General features: G+C 54.4%; 1 protein-coding gene across 1 annotated transcript in view; it reads right to left on the bottom strand.

Moving 5' to 3' along the window:
• Positions 1–16,547: 16,547 nt before the first annotated feature.
• The window catches only part of LOC132400066 (FAD synthase-like), a 161,160-nt gene continuing 161,141 nt past the window's right edge, over positions 16,548–16,566 (bottom strand). Inside the window, exon 5 of the mRNA XM_059981150.1 lies at positions 16,548–16,564. Within this exon, the coding sequence (XP_059837133.1) occupies positions 16,548–16,564 (17 nt within the window). The remainder of the gene's footprint in view (positions 16,565–16,566) is intronic.

The following is a 16,566-nucleotide window of genomic DNA, read 5'->3' as shown; positions in this document are numbered from 1 at the left end:
TAATCCCACTGTCCCCTTCTCTCCCCACAGTCCTGTATCAGTCGCCAGACTAATCCCACTGTCCCACTCTCTCCACACAGTCCTGTATCAGTCCCCAAACTAATCCCACTGTCCCACTCTCTCCACACAGTCCTGTATCAGTCCCCAAACTAATCCCACTGTCCCACTCTCTCCACACAGCCCTCTATCAGTCCCCACACTAAACCCACTGTCCCTCTCTCCCCACAGCCCTCCATCAGTCCCCAAACTAATCCCACTGTCCCACTCTCTCCCACAGTCCTGTATCAGTCCCCAATCTATTCCCACAGTCCCTCTCTCCCACAGTACTGTATCAGTCCCCACACGAAACCCACTGTCCCTCTCTCCCCACAGCTCTGTATCTGTCACCAAACTAATCCCACTGTCCCTCTCTCTCCACACAGTCCTGTCAGTCCCCACACTAATCCCACTGTCCCACTCTCTACACACAGTACAGTCTGTCCCCACACTAATCCCACTGTCCCTCTCTCCCCACAGTCCTGTATCAGTCCCCAAACTAATCCCACTGTCCCTCTCTCCCACAGTCCTGTATCAGTCCCCACACTTAACCCACTGTACCTCTCTCCCACAGCCCTCTATCAGTTCCCAATCTAATCCCACTGTCCCACTCTCTCCACACAGTCCTGTCTGTCCCCACACTAATCCCACTGTCCCTCTCTCCCACAGTCCTGTATCAGTCCCCACATTAAACCCACTGTCTCTCTCTCCCCACAACCCTGTATCAGTCACCAAACTAATCCCACTGTCCCCCTCTCTCCCCACAGTCCTGTATCACTCCCCACACTAATCCCACTGTCCCTCTGACCCCACAGTCCTGTGTCAGTCCCCACACTAATCCCACTGTCCCCTTCTCTCCCCAGTCCTGTATCAGTCCCCAAACTAATCCCACTGTCACACTCTCTTCCCACAGCCCTCTATCAGTCCCCAAAGTAATCCCACTGCCCCTCTCTCCCCACAGTCCTGTATCAGTCCCCAAACTAATCCCACTGTCCCACTCTCTCCACACAGTCCCGTATCAGTCCCCACACAGAACCCACTGTACCTCTCTCCCACAGCCCTCTATCAGTTCCCAATCTAATCCCACTGTCCATCTCTCCCACAGTCCTGTATCAGTCCCCTCATTAAACCCACTGTCCCTCTCTCCCCACAGCCCTGTATCAGTCACCAAACTAATCCCACTGTCCCACTCTCTCCACACAGTCCTGTATCAGTCCCCAAACTAATCCCACTGTCCCTCTCTCTCCCCACAGTCCTGTATCAGTCCCCAAACTAATCCCACTGTCCCTCTCTCCCCACAGTCCTGTATCAGTCCACAAACTAATCCCACTGTCCCTCTCTCCCCATAGTCCTGTATCAGTCCCCACACTAATCCCACTGTCCCTCTCTCCCCACAGCCCTGTATCAGTCACCAAACTAATCCAACTGTCCCTCTCTCCCCACTGCCCTGTATCCGTCCCCACACTAATCCCACTGTCCCCTTCTCTCCCCACAGTCCTCTATCAGTCGCCAGACTAATCCCACTGTCCCACTCTCTCACCACAGCCCTGTATCAGTCCCCACACTAATCCCACTGTCCCCTTCTCTCCCCACAGTCCTGTATCAGTCGCCAGACTAATCCCACTGTCCCACTCTCTCCCGACAGTCCTGTATCAGTCGCCAAACAAATCCCACTGTCCCACTCTCTCCACACAGTCCTGTATCAGTCCCCAAACTAATCCCACTGTCCCACTCTCTCCACACAGTCCCGTATCAGTCCCCACACAGAACCCACTGTACCTCTCTCCCACAGCCCTCTATCAGTTCCCAATCTAATCCCACTGTCCATCTCTCCCACAGTCCTGTATCAGTCCCCTCATTAAACCCACTGTCCCTCTCTCCCCACAGCCCTGTATCAGTCACCAAACTAATCCCACTGTCCCACTCTCTCCACACAGTCCTGTATCAGTCCCCAAACTAATCCCACTGTCCCTCTCTCTCCCCACAGTCCTGTATCAGTCCCCAAACTAATCCCACTGTCCCTCTCTCCCCACAGTCCTGTATCAGTCCACAAACTAATCCCACTGTCCCTCTCTCCCCATAGTCCTGTATCAGTCCCCACACTAATCCCACTGTCCCTCTCTCCCCACAGCCCTGTATCAGTCACCAAACTAATCCAACTGTCCCTCTCTCCCCACTGCCCTGTATCCGTCCCCACACTAATCCCACTGTCCCCTTCTCTCCCCACAGTCCTCTATCAGTCGCCAGACTAATCCCACTGTCCCACTCTCTCACCACAGCCCTGTATCAGTCCCCACACTAATCCCACTGTCCCCTTCTCTCCCCACAGTCCTGTATCAGTCGCCAGACTAATCCCACTGTCCCACTCTCTCCCGACAGTCCTGTATCAGTCGCCAAACAAATCCCACTGTCCCACTCTCTCCACACAGTCCTGTATCAGTCCCCAAACTAATCCCACTGTCCCACTCTCTCCACACAGTCCTGTATCAGTCCCCAAACTAATCCCACTGTCCCACTCTCTCCACACAGCCCTCTATCAGTCCCCACACTAAACCCACTGTCCCTCTCTCCCCACAGCCCTCCATCAGTCCCCAAACTAATCCCACTGTCCCACTCTCTCCCACAGTCCTGTATCAGTCCCCAAACTAATCCCACTGTCCCTCTCTCCCCACAGTCCTGTATCAGTCCACAAACTAATCCCACTGTCCCTCTCTCCCCATAGTCCTGTATCAGTCCCCACACTAATCCCACTGTCCCTCTCTCCCCACAGCCCTGTATCAGTCACCAAACTAATCCAACTGTCCCTCTCTCCCCACTGCCCTGTATCCGTCCCCACACTAATCCCACTGTCCCCTTCTCTCCCCACAGTCCTCTATCAGTGGCCAGACTAATCCCACTGTCCCACTCTCTCCCGACAGTCCTGTATCAGTCGCCAAACAAATCCCACTGTCCCACTCTCTCCACACAGTCCTGTATCAGTCCCCAAACTAATCCCACTGTCCCACTCTCTCCACACAGTCCTGTATCAGTCCCCAAACTAATCCCACTGTCCCACTCTCTCCACACAGCCCTCTATCAGTCCCCACACTAAAACCACTGTCCCTCTCTCCCCACAGCCCTCCATCAGTCCCCAAACTAATCCCACTGTCCCACTCTCTCCCACAGTCCTGTATCAGTCCCCAAACTAATCCCACTGTCCCACTCTCTCCACACAGCCCTCTATCAGTCCCCACACTAAAACCACTGTCCCTCTCTCCCCACAGCCCTCCATCAGTCCCCAAACTAATCCCACTGTCCCACTCTCTCCCACAGTCCTGTATCAGTCCCCAAACTAATCCCACTGTCCCACTCTCTCCACACAGCCCTCTATCAGTCCCCACACTAAACCCACTGTCCCTCTCTCCCCACAGCCCTCCATCAGTCCCCAAACTAATCCCACTGTCCCACTCTCTCCCACAGTCCTGTATCAGTCCCCAATCTATTCCCACAGTCCATCTCTCCCACAGTACTGTATCAGTCCCCACACGAAACCCACTGTCCCTCTCTCCCCACAGCTCTGTATCTGTCACCAAACTAATCCCACTGTCCCTCTCTCTCCACACAGTCCTGTCAGTCCCCACACTAATCCCACTGTCCCACTCTCTACACACAGTCCAGTCTGTCCCCACACTAATCCCACTGTCCCTCTCTCCCCACAGTCCTGTATCAGTCCCCAAACTAATCCCACTGTCCCTCTCTCCCACAGTCCTGTATCAGTCCCCACACTTAACCCACTGTACCTCTCTCCCACAGCCCTCTATCAGTTCCCAATCTAATCCCACTGTCCCACTCTCTCCACACAGTCCTGTCTGTCCCCACACTAATCCCACTGTCCCTCTCTCCCACAGTCCTGTATCAGTCCGCACATTAAACCCACTGTCTCTCTCTCCCCACAACCCTGTATCAGTCACCAAACTAATCCCACTGTCCCCCTCTCTCCCCACAGTCCTGTATCACTCCCCACACTAATCCCACTGTCCCTCTGACCCCACAGTCCTGTGTCAGTCCCCACACTAATCCCACTGTCCCCTTCTCTCCCCAGTCCTGTATCAGTCCCCAAACTAATCCCACTGTCACACTCTCTTCCCACAGCCCTCTATCAGTCCCCAAAGTAATCCTACTGCCCCTCTCTCCCCACAGTCCTGTATCAGTCCCCAAACTAATCCCACTGTCCCACTCTCTCCACACAGTCCCGTATCAGTCCCCACACAGAACCCACTGTACCTCTCTCCCACAGCCCTCTATCAGTTCCCAATCTAATCCCACTGTCCATCTCTCCCACAGTCCTGTATCAGTCCCCTCATTAAACCCACTGTCCCTCTCTCCCCACAGCCCTGTATCAGTCACCAAACTAATCCCACTGTCCCACTCTCTCCACACAGTCCTGTATCAGTCCCCAAACTAATCCCACTGTCCCTCTCTCTCCCCACAGTCCTGTATCAGTCCCCAAACTAATCCCACTGTCCCTCTCTCCCCACAGTCCTGTATCAGTCCACAAACTAATCCCACTGTCCCTCTCTCCCCATAGTCCTGTATCAGTCCCCACACTAATCCCACTGTCCCTCTCTCCCCACAGCCCTGTATCAGTCACCAAACTAATCCAACTGTCCCTCTCTCCCCACTGCCCTGTATCCGTCCCCACACTAATCCCACTGTCCCCTTCTCTCCCCACAGTCCTCTATCAGTCGCCAGACTAATCCCACTGTCCCACTCTCTCACCACAGCCCTGTATCAGTCCCCACACTAATCCCACTGTCCCCTTCTCTCCCCACAGTCCTGTATCAGTCGCCAGACTAATCCCACTGTCCCACTCTCTCCCGACAGTCCTGTATCAGTCGCCAAACAAATCCCACTGTCCCACTCTCTCCACACAGTCCTGTATCAGTCCCCAAACTAATCCCACTGTCCCACTCTCTCCACACAGTCCTGTATCAGTCCCCAAACTAATCCCACTGTCCCACTCTCTCCACACAGCCCTCGATCAGTCCCCACACTAAAACCACTGTCCCTCTCTCCCCACAGCCCTCCATCAGTCCCCAAACTAATCCCACTGTCCCACTCTCTCCCACAGTCCTGTATCAGTCCCCAAACTAATCCCACTGTCCCACTCTCTCCACACAGCCCTCTATCAGTCCCCACACTAAACCCACTGTCCCTCTCTCCCCACAGCCCTCCATCAGTCCCCAAACTAATCCCACTGTCCCACTCTCTCCCACAGTCCTGTATCAGTCCCCAATCTATTCCCACAGTCCCTCTCTCCCACAGTACTGTATCAGTCCCCACACGAAACCCACTGTCCCTCTCTCCCCACAGCTCTGTATCTGTCACCAAACTAATCCCACTGTCCCTCTCTCTCCACACAGTCCTGTCAGTCCCCACACTAATCCCACTGTCCCACTCTCTACACACAGTCCAGTCTGTCCCCACACTAATCCCACTGTCCCTCTCTCCCCACAGTCCTGTATCAGTCCCCAAACTAATCCCACTGTCCCTCTCTCCCACAGTCCTGTATCAGTCCCCACACTTAACCCACTGTACCTCTCTCCCACAGCCCTCTATCAGTTCCCAATCTAATCCCACTGTCCCACTCTCTCCACACAGTCCTGTCTGTCCCCACACTAATCCCACTGTCCCTCTCTCCCACAGTCCTGTATCAGTCCCCACATTAAACCCACTGTCTCTCTCTCCCCACAACCCTGTATCAGTCACCAAACTAATCCCACTGTCCCCCTCTCTCCCCACAGTCCTGTATCACTCCCCACACTAATCCCACTGTCCCTCTGACCCCACAGTCCTGTGTCAGTCCCCACACTAATCCCACTGTCCCCTTCTCTCCCCAGTCCTGTATCAGTCCCCAAACTAATCCCACTGTCACACTCTCTTCCCACAGCCCTCTATCAGTCCCCAAAGTAATCCCACTGCCCCTCTCTCCCCACAGTCCTGTATCAGTCCCCAAACTAATCCCACTGTCCCACTCTCTCCACACAGTCCCGTATCAGTCCCCACACAGAACCCACTGTACCTCTCTCCCACAGCCCTCTATCAGTTCCCAATCTAATCCCACTGTCCATCTCTCCCACAGTCCTGTATCAGTCCCCTCATTAAACCCACTGTCCCTCTCTCCCCACAGCCCTGTATCAGTCACCAAACTAATCCCACTGTCCCACTCTCTCCACACAGTCCTGTATCAGTCCCCAAACTAATCCCACTGTCCCTCTCTCTCCCCACAGTCCTGTATCAGTCCCCAAACTAATCCCACTGTCCCTCTCTCCCCACAGTCCTGTATCAGTCCACAAACTAATCCCACTGTCCCTCTCTCCCCATAGTCCTGTATCAGTCCCCACACTAATCCCACTGTCCCTCTCTCCCCACAGCCCTGTATCAGTCACCAAACTAATCCAACTGTCCCTCTCTCCCCACTGCCCTGTATCCGTCCCCACACTAATCCCACTGTCCCCTTCTCTCCCCACAGTCCTCTATCAGTCGCCAGACTAATCCCACTGTCCCACTCTCTCACCACAGCCCTGTATCAGTCCCCACACTAATCCCACTGTCCCCTTCTCTCCCCACAGTCCTGTATCAGTCGCCAGACTAATCCCACTGTCCCACTCTCTCCCGACAGTCCTGTATCAGTCGCCAAACAAATCCCACTGTCCCACTCTCTCCACACAGTCCTGTATCAGTCCCCAAACTAATCCCACTGTCCCACTCTCTCCACACAGTCCCGTATCAGTCCCCACACAGAACCCACTGTACCTCTCTCCCACAGCCCTCTATCAGTTCCCAATCTAATCCCACTGTCCATCTCTCCCACAGTCCTGTATCAGTCCCCTCATTAAACCCACTGTCCCTCTCTCCCCACAGCCCTGTATCAGTCACCAAACTAATCCCACTGTCCCACTCTCTCCACACAGTCCTGTATCAGTCCCCAAACTAATCCCACTGTCCCTCTCTCTCCCCACAGTCCTGTATCAGTCCCCAAACTAATCCCACTGTCCCTCTCTCCCCACAGTCCTGTATCAGTCCACGAACTAATCCCACTGTCCCTCTCTCCCCATAGTCCTGTATCAGTCCCCACACTAATCCCACTGTCCCTCTCTCCCCACAGCCCTGTATCAGTCACCAAACTAATCCAACTGTCCCTCTCTCCCCACTGCCCTGTATCCGTCCCCACACTAATCCCACTGTCCCCTTCTCTCCCCACAGTCCTCTATCAGTCGCCAGACTAATCCCACTGTCCCACTCTCTCACCACAGCCCTGTATCAGTCCCCACACTAATCCCACTGTCCCCTTCTCTCCCCACAGTCCTGTATCAGTCGCCAGACTAATCCCACTGTCCCACTCTCTCCCGACAGTCCTGTATCAGTCGCCAAACAAATCCCACTGTCCCACTCTCTCCACACAGTCCTGTATCAGTCCCCAAACTAATCCCACTGTCCCACTCTCTCCACACAGTCCTGTATCAGTCCCCAAACTAATCCCACTGTCCCACTCTCTCCACACAGCCCTCTATCAGTCCCCACACTAAACCCACTGTCCCTCTCTCCCCACAGCCCTCCATCAGTCCCCAAACTAATCCCACTGTCCCACTCTCTCCCACAGTCCTGTATCAGTCCCCAAACTAATCCCACTGTCCCTCTCTCTCCCCACAGTCCTGTATCAGTCCCCAAACTAATCCCACTGTCCCTCTCTCCCCACAGTCCTGTATCAGTCCACAAACTAATCCCACTGTCCCTCTCTCCCCATAGTCCTGTATCAGTCCCCACACTAATCCCACTGTCCCTCTCTCCCCACAGCCCTGTATCAGTCACCAAACTAATCCAACTGTCCCTCTCTCCCCACTGCCCTGTATCCGTCCCCACACTAATCCCACTGTCCCCTTCTCTCCCCACAGTCCTCTATCAGTGGCCAGACTAATCCCACTGTCCCACTCTCTCACCACAGCCCTCTATCAGTCCCCACACTAATCACACTGTCCGTCTGACCCCACAGCCCTGTATCAGTCCCCACACTAATCCCACTGTCCCCTTCTCTCCCCACAGTCCTGTATCAGTCGCCAGACTAATCCCACTGTCCCACTCTCTCCCGACAGTCCTGTATCAGTCGCCAAACAAATCCCACTGTCCCACTCTCTCCACACAGTCCTGTATCAGTCCCCAAACTAATCCCACTGTCCCACTCTCTCCACACAGTCCTGTATCAGTCCCCAAACTAATCCCACTGTCCCACTCTCTCCACACAGCCCTCTATCAGTCCCGACACTAAACCCACTGTCCCTCTCTCCCCACAGCCCTCCATCAGTCCCCAAACTAATCCCACTGTCCCACTCTCTCCCACAGTCCTGTATCAGTCCCCAATCTATTCCCACTGTCCCTCTCTCCCACAGTACTGTATCAGTCCCCACACGAAACCCACTGTCCCTCTCTCCCCACAGCTCTCTATCTGTCACCAAACTAATCCCACTGTCCCTCTCTCTCCACACAGTCCTGTCAGTCCCCACACTAATCCCACTGTCCCACTCTCTCCACACAGTCCAGTCTGTCCCCACACTAATCCCACTGTCCCTCTCTCCCCACAGTCCTGTATCAGTCCCCAAACTAATCCCACTGTCCCTCTCTCCCACAGTCCTGTATCAGTCCCCACACTTAACCCACTGTACCTCTCTCCCACAGCCCTCTATCAGTTCCCAATCTAATCCCACTGTCCCACTCTCTCCACACAGTCCTGTCTGTCCCCACACTAATCCCACTGTCCCTCTCTCCCACAGTCCTGTATCAGTCCCCACATTAAACCCACTGTCTCTCTCTCCCCACAACCCTGTATCAGTCACCAAACTAATCCCACTGTCCCCCTCTCTCCCCACAGTCCTGTATCACTCCCCACACTAATCCCACTGTCCCTCTGACCCCACAGTCCTGTGTCAGTCCCCACACTAATCCCACTGTCCCCTTCTCTCCCCAGTCCTGTATCAGTCCCCAAACTAATCCCACTGTCACACTCTCTTCCCACAGCCCTCTATCAGTCCCCAAAGTAATCCCACTGCCCCTCTCTCCCCACAGTCCTGTATCAGTCCCCAAACTAATCCCACTGTCCCACTCTCTCCACACAGTCCCGTATCAGTCCCCACACAGAACCCACTGTACCTCTCTCCCACAGCCCTCTATCAGTTCCCAATCTAATCCCACTGTCCATCTCTCCCACAGTCCTGTATCAGTCCCCTCATTAAACCCACTGTCCCTCTCTCCCCACAGCCCTGTATCAGTCACCAAACTAATCCCACTGTCCCACTCTCTCCACACAGTCCTGTATCAGTCCCCAAACTAATCCCACTGTCCCTCTCTCTCCCCACAGTCCTGTATCAGTCCCCAAACCTATCCCACTGTCCCTCTCTCCCCACAGTCCTGTATCAGTCCACAAACTAATCCCACTGTCCCTCTCTCCCCATAGTCCTGTATCAGTCCCCACACTAATCCCACTGTCCCTCTCTCCCCACAGCCCTGTATCAGTCACCAAACTAATCCAACTGTCCCTCTCTCCCCACTGCCCTGTATCCGTCCCCACACTAATCCCACTGTCCCCTTCTCTCCCCACAGTCCTCTATCAGTCGCCAGACTAATCCCACTGTCCCACTCTCTCACCACAGCCCTGTATCAGTCCCCACACTAATCCCACTGTCCCCTTCTCTCCCCACAGTCCTGTATCAGTCGCCAGACTAATCCCACTGTCCCACTCTCTCCCAACAGTCCTGTATCAGTCGCCAAACAAATCCCACTGTCCCACTCTCTCCACACAGTCCTGTATCAGTCCCCAAACTAATCCCACTGTCCCACTCTCTCCACACAGTCCTGTATCAGTCCCCAAACTAATCCCACTGTCCCACTCTCTCCACACAGCCCTCTATCAGTCCCCACACTAAAACCACTGTCCCTCTCTCCCCACAGTCCTGTATCAGTCCCCACACTGAACCCACTGTACCTCTCTCCCACAGCCCTCTATCAGTTCCCAATCTAATCCCACTGTCCATCTCTCCCACAGTCCTGTATCAGTCCCCACATTAAACCCACTGTCCCTCTCTCCCCACAGCCCTGTATCAGTCACCAAACTAATTCCACTGTCCCTCTCTCTGCACACTGTCCTGTCAGTCCCCACACTAATCCCACTGTCCCACTCTCTCCACACAGTCCTGTATCAGTCCCCACACTAATCCCACTGTCCCTCTCTTCCACAGTCCTGTATCAGTCCCCATAATCCCACTGTCCCACTCTCTCCCCAGAGACCTGTATCAGTCCCCAAACTAATCCCACTGTCCCTCTCTCCCCACAGTCCTGTATCAGTCCCCAAACTAATCCCACTGTCCCTCTCTCCCCACAGTCCTGTATCAGTCCCCAAACTAATCCCACTGTCCCTCTCTCCCCACAGTCGTGCATCAGTCCCCAAACTAATCCCACTGTCCCTCTCTCCACACAGCCCTCTATCAGTCCCCACACTAAACCCACTGTCCCTCTCTCACCACAGCCCACTATCAGTCCCCAAACTAATCCCACTGTCCCACTCTCTCCCACAGTCCTGTATCAGTCCGCAATCTATTCCCACTGTCCCTCTCACCCACAGTACTGTATCAGTCCCCACACTAAACCCACTGTCCCTCTCTCCCCACAGCCCTGTATCTGTCACCAAACTAATCCCACTGTCCCTCTCTCTCCACACAGTCCTTTCAGTCCCCACACTAGTACCACTGTCCCACTCTCTCCACACAGTCCAGTCTGTCCCCACACTAATCCCACTGTCCCTCTCTCCCCACAGTCCTGTATCAGTCCCCAAACTAATCCCACTGTCCCTCTCTCCCACAGTCCTGTATCAGTCCCCACACTAAACCCACTGTACCTCTCTCCCACAGCCCTCTATCAGTTCCCAATCTAATCCCACTGTCCCTCTCTCCCACAGTCCTGTATCAGTCCCCACATTTAACCCACTGTCCCTCTCTCCTCACAGCACTGTATCAGTCCCCAATCTAATCCCACTGTCCCACTCTCTCCACACAGTCCTGTCTGTCCCCACACTAATCCCACTGTCCCTCTCTCCCACAGTCCTGTATCAGTCCCCACATTAAACCCACTGTCTCTCTCTCCCCACAGCCCTGTATCAGTCCCCAAACTAATCCCACTGTCCCCCTCTCTCCCCACAGTCCTGTATCACTCCCCACACTAATCCCACTGTCCCTCTGACCCCACAGTCCTGTATCAGTCAACAAACTAATCCCACTGTCCCCCTCTCTCCCCACAGTCCTGTATCACTCCCCACACTAATTCCACTGTCCCTCTGACCCCACAGTCCTGTATCAGTCCCCACACTAATCCCACTGTCCCCTTCTCTCCCCAGTCCTGTATCAGTCCCCAAACTAATCCCACTGTCACACTCTCTCCCCACAGTCCTGTATCAGTCCCTACACTAATCCCACTGTCCCTCTGACCCCACAGCCCTGTATCAGTCCCCAAACTTATCCCACTGTCCCTCTCTCCCCACACAGTCCTTTCAGTCCCCACACTAGTACCACTGTCCCACTCTCTCCACACAGTCCAGTCTGTCCCCACACTAATCCCACTGTCCCTCTCTCCCCACAGTCCTGTATCAGTCCCCATACTAATCCCACTGTCCCTCTCTCCACAGTCCTGTATCAGTCCCCACACTAAACCCACTGTACCTCTCTCCCACAGCCCTCTATCAGTTCCCAATCTAATCCCACTGTCCCACTCTCTCCACACAGTCCTGTCTGTCCCCACACTAATCCCACTGTCCCTCTCTCCCACAGTCCTGTATCAGTCCCCACATTAAACCCACTGTCTCTCTCTCCCCACAGCCCTGTATCAGTCCCCAAACTAATCCCACTGTCCCCCTCTCTCCCCACAGTCCTGTATCACTCCCCACACTAATCCCACTGTCCCTCTGACCCCTCAGTCCTGTATCAGTCACCATACTAATCCCACTGTCCCCCTCTCTCCCCACAGTCCTGTATCACTCCCCACACTAATTCCACTGTCCCTCTGACCCCACAGTCCTGTATCAGTCCCCACACTAATCCCACTGTCCCCTTCTCTCCCCAGTCCTGTATCAGTCCCCAAACTAATCCCACTGTCACACTCTCTTCCCACAGCCCTCTATCAGTCCCCCAAGTAATCCCACTGCGCCTCTCTCCCCACAGTCCTGAATCAGTCCCCAAACTAATCCCACTGTCCCACTCTCTCCCCACAGTCCTGTATCAGTCCCTACACTAATCCCACTGTCCCTCTGACCCCACAGCCCTGTATCATTCCCCAAACTTATCCCACTGTCCCTCTCTCCCCACAGTCCTGTATCAGTCCCCAAACTAACCCCACTGTACCTCTCTCCCACAGCCCTCTATCAGTTCCCAATCTAATCCCACTGTCCCACTCTCTCCACACAGTCCTGTCTGTCCCCACACTAATCCCACTGTCCCTCTCTCCCACAGTCCTGTATCAGTCCCCACATTAAACCCACTGTCTCTCTCTCCCCACAGCCCTGTATCAGTCACCAAACTAATCCCACTGTCCCCCTCTCTCCCCACAGTCCTGTATCACTCCCCACACTAATCCCACTGTCCCTCTGACCCCACAGTCCTGTATCAGTCCCCACACTAATCCCACTGTCCCCTTCTCTCCACACAGTCCTGTATCAGTCCCCAAACTAATCCCACTGTCACACTCTCTTCCCACAGCCGTATCAGTCCCCAAAGTAATCCCACTGCCCCTCTCTCCCCACAGTCCTGTATCAGTCCCCAAACTAATCCCACTGTCCCACTCTCTCCCCACAGTCCTGTATCAGTCCCTACACTAATCCCACTGTCCCTCTGATCCCACAGCCCTGTATCAGTCCCCAAACTAATCCCACTGTCCCACTCTCTCCCCACAGTCCTGTATCAGTCCCTACACTAATCCCACTGTCCCTCTGATCCCACAGCCCTGTATCAGACCCCAAACTTATCCCACTGTCCCTCTAACCCCACAGTCCTGTATCATTCCCCAAACTAATCCCACTGTCCCACTCTCTCCACACAGTCCCGTATCATTCCCCACACTAATCCCACTGTCCCACTCTCTCCCCACAGTCCTGTATCATTCCCCACACTAATCCCACTGTCCCTCTGACTCCACAGTCCTGTATCAGTCCCCACACTAATCCCACTGTCCCCTACTCTCCCCACAGTCCTGTATCAGTCCCCAAACTAATCCCACTGTCCCACTCTCTCCCCACAGCCCTCTATCAGTCCCCAAACTAATCCCACTGCCCCTCTCTCCCCACAGTCCTGTATCACTCCCCACACTAATCCCACTGTCCCTCTGACCCCACAGTCCTGTATCAGTCACCAAACTAATCCCACTGTCTCCCTCTCTCCCCACAGTCCTGTATCACTCCCCACACTAATTCCACTGTCCCTCTGACCCCACAGTCCTGTATCAGTCCCCACACTAATCCCACTGTCCCCTTCTCTCCCCAGTCCTGTATCAGTCCCCAAACTAATCCCACTGTCACACTCTCTTCCAACAGCCTTCTATCAGTCCCCAAAGTAATCCCACTGCGCCTCTCTCCCCACAGTCCTGTATCAGTCCCCAAACTAATCCCACTGTCCCACTCTCTCCCCACAGTCCTGTATCAGTCCCTACACTAATCCCACTGTCCCTCTGACCCCACAGCCCTGTATCAGTCCCCAAACTTATCCCACTGTCCCTCTCTCCCCACACAGTCCTTTCAGTCCCCACACTAATCCCACTGTCCCTCTCTCTCCACACAGTCCTGTATCAGTCCCCAAACTAATCCCACTGTCCCACTCTCTCCCCACAGCCCTCTATCAGTCCCCAAACTAATCCCACTGCCCCTCTCTCCCCACAGTCCTGTATCAGTCCCCAAACTAATCCCACTGTCCCACTCACTTCCCACAGTCCTGTATCAGTCCCCAAACAAATCCCACTGTCCCACTCTCTCCATACAGTCCTAATCAGTCCCCAAACTAATCCCACTGTCCCACTCTCTCCCACCGTCCTGTATCAGTCCCCACACTGAACCCACTGTACCTCTCTCCCACAGCCCTCTATCAGTTCCCAATCTAATCCCACTGTCCATCTCTCCCACAGTCCTGTATCAGTCCCCACATTAAACCCACTGTCCCTCTCTCCCCACAGCCCTGTATCAGTCACCAAACTAATTCCACTGTCCCTCTCTCTGCACACTGTCCTGTCAGTCCCCACACTAATCCCACTGTCCCACTCTCTCCACACAGTCCTGTATCAGTCCCCACACTAATCCCACTGTCCCTCTCTTCCACAGTCCTGTATCAGTCCCCATAATCCCACTGTCCCACTCTCTCCCCAGAGACCTGTATCAGTCCCCAAACTAATCCCACTGTCCCTCTCTCCCCACAGTCCTGTATCAGTCCCCAAACTAATCCCACTGTCCCTCTCTCCCCACAGTCCTGTATCAGTCCCCAAACTAATCCCACTGTCCCTCTCTCCCCACAGTCGTGCATCAGTCCCCAAACTAATCCCACTGTCCCTCTCTCCACACAGCCCTCTATCAGTCCCCACACTAAACCCACTGTCCCTCTCTCACCACAGCCCACTATCAGTCCCCAAACTAATCCCACTGTCCCACTCTCTCCCACAGTCCTGTATCAGTCCGCAATCTATTCCCACTGTCCCTCTCACCCACAGTACTGTATCAGTCCCCACACTAAACCCACTGTCCCTCTCTCCCCACAGCCCTGTATCTGTCACCAAACTAATCCACTGTCCCTCTCTCTCCACACAGTCCTTTCAGTCCCCACACTAGTACCACTGTCCCACTCTCTCCACACAGTCCAGTCTGTCCCCACACTAATCCCACTGTCCCTCTCTCCCCACAGTCCTGTATCAGTCCCCAAACTAATCCCACTGTCCCTCTCTCCCACAGTCCTGTATCAGTCCCCACACTAAACCCACTGTACCTCTCTCCACAGCCCTCTATCAGTTCCCAATCTAATCCCACTGTCCCACTCTCTCCACACAGTCCTGTCTGTCCCCACACTAATCCCACTGTCCCTCTCTCCCACAGTCCTGTATCAGTCCCCACATTAAACCCACTGTCTCTCTCTCCCCACAGCCCTGTATCAGTCCCCAAACTAATCCCACTGTCCCCCTCTCTCCCCACAGTCCTGTATCACTCCCCACACTAATCCCACTGTCCCTCTGACCCCACAGTCCTGTATCAGTCAACAAACTAATCCCACTGTCCCCCTCTCTCCCCACAGTCCTGTATCACTCCCCACACTAATTCCACTGTCCCTCTGACCCCACAGTCCTGTATCAGTCCCCACACTAATCCCACTGTCCCCTTCTCTCCCCAGTCCTGTATCAGTCCCCAAACTAATCCCACTGTCACACTCTCTCCCCACAGTCCTGTATCAGTCCCTACACTAATCCCACTGTCCCTCTGACCCCACAGCCCTGTATCAGTCCCCAAACTTATCCACTGTCCCTCTCTCCCCACAGCCCTGTATCAGTCCCCAAACTTATCCCACTGTCCCTCTCTCCCCACACAGTCCTTTCAGTCCCCACACTAGTACCACTGTCCCACTCTCTCCACACAGTCCAGTCTGTCCCCACACTAATCCCACTGTCCCTCTCTCCCCACAGTCCTGTATCAGTCCCCATACTAATCCCACTGTCCCTCTCTCCCACAGTCCTGTATCAGTCCCCACACTAAACCCACTGTACCTCTCTCCCACAGCCCTCTATCAGTTCCCAATCTAATCCCACTGTCCCACTCTCTCCACACAGTCCTGTCTGTCCCCACACTAATCCCACTGTCCCTCTCTCCCACAGTCCTGTATCAGTCCCCACATTAAACCCACTGTCTCTCTCTCCCCACAGCCCTGTATCAGTCCCCAAACTAATCCCACTGTCCCCCTCTCTCCCCACAGTCCTGTATCACTCCCCACACTAATCCCACTGTCCCTCTGACCCCACAGTCCTGTATCAGTCACCATACTAATCCCACTGTCCCCCTCTCTCCCCACAGTCCTGTATCACTCCCCACACTAATTCCACTGTCCCTCTGACCCCACAGTCCTGTATCAGTCCCCACACTAATCCCACTGTCCCCTTCTCTCCCCAGTCCTGTATCAGTCCCCAAACTAATCCCACTGTCACACTCTCTTCCCACAGCCCTCTATCAGTCCCCCAAGTAATCCCACTGCGCCTCTCTCCCACAGTCCTGAATCAGTCCCCAAACTAATCCCACTGTCCCACTCTCTCCCCACAGTCCTGTATCAGTCCCTACACTAATCCACTGTCCCTCTGACCCCACAGCCCTGTATCATTCCCCAAACTTATCCACTGTCCCTCTCTCCCCACAGTCCTGTATCAGTCCCCAAACTAACCCCACTGTACCTCTCTCCCACAGCCCTCTATCAGTTCCCAATCTAATCCCACTGTCCCACT

This window comes from Hypanus sabinus, chromosome 9 (assembly GCF_030144855.1).
Source record: "Hypanus sabinus isolate sHypSab1 chromosome 9, sHypSab1.hap1, whole genome shotgun sequence".
Taxonomy (NCBI): Eukaryota; Metazoa; Chordata; class Chondrichthyes; order Myliobatiformes; family Dasyatidae; genus Hypanus; species Hypanus sabinus.
This window is presented reverse-complemented; position numbering and strand designations above follow the sequence as displayed.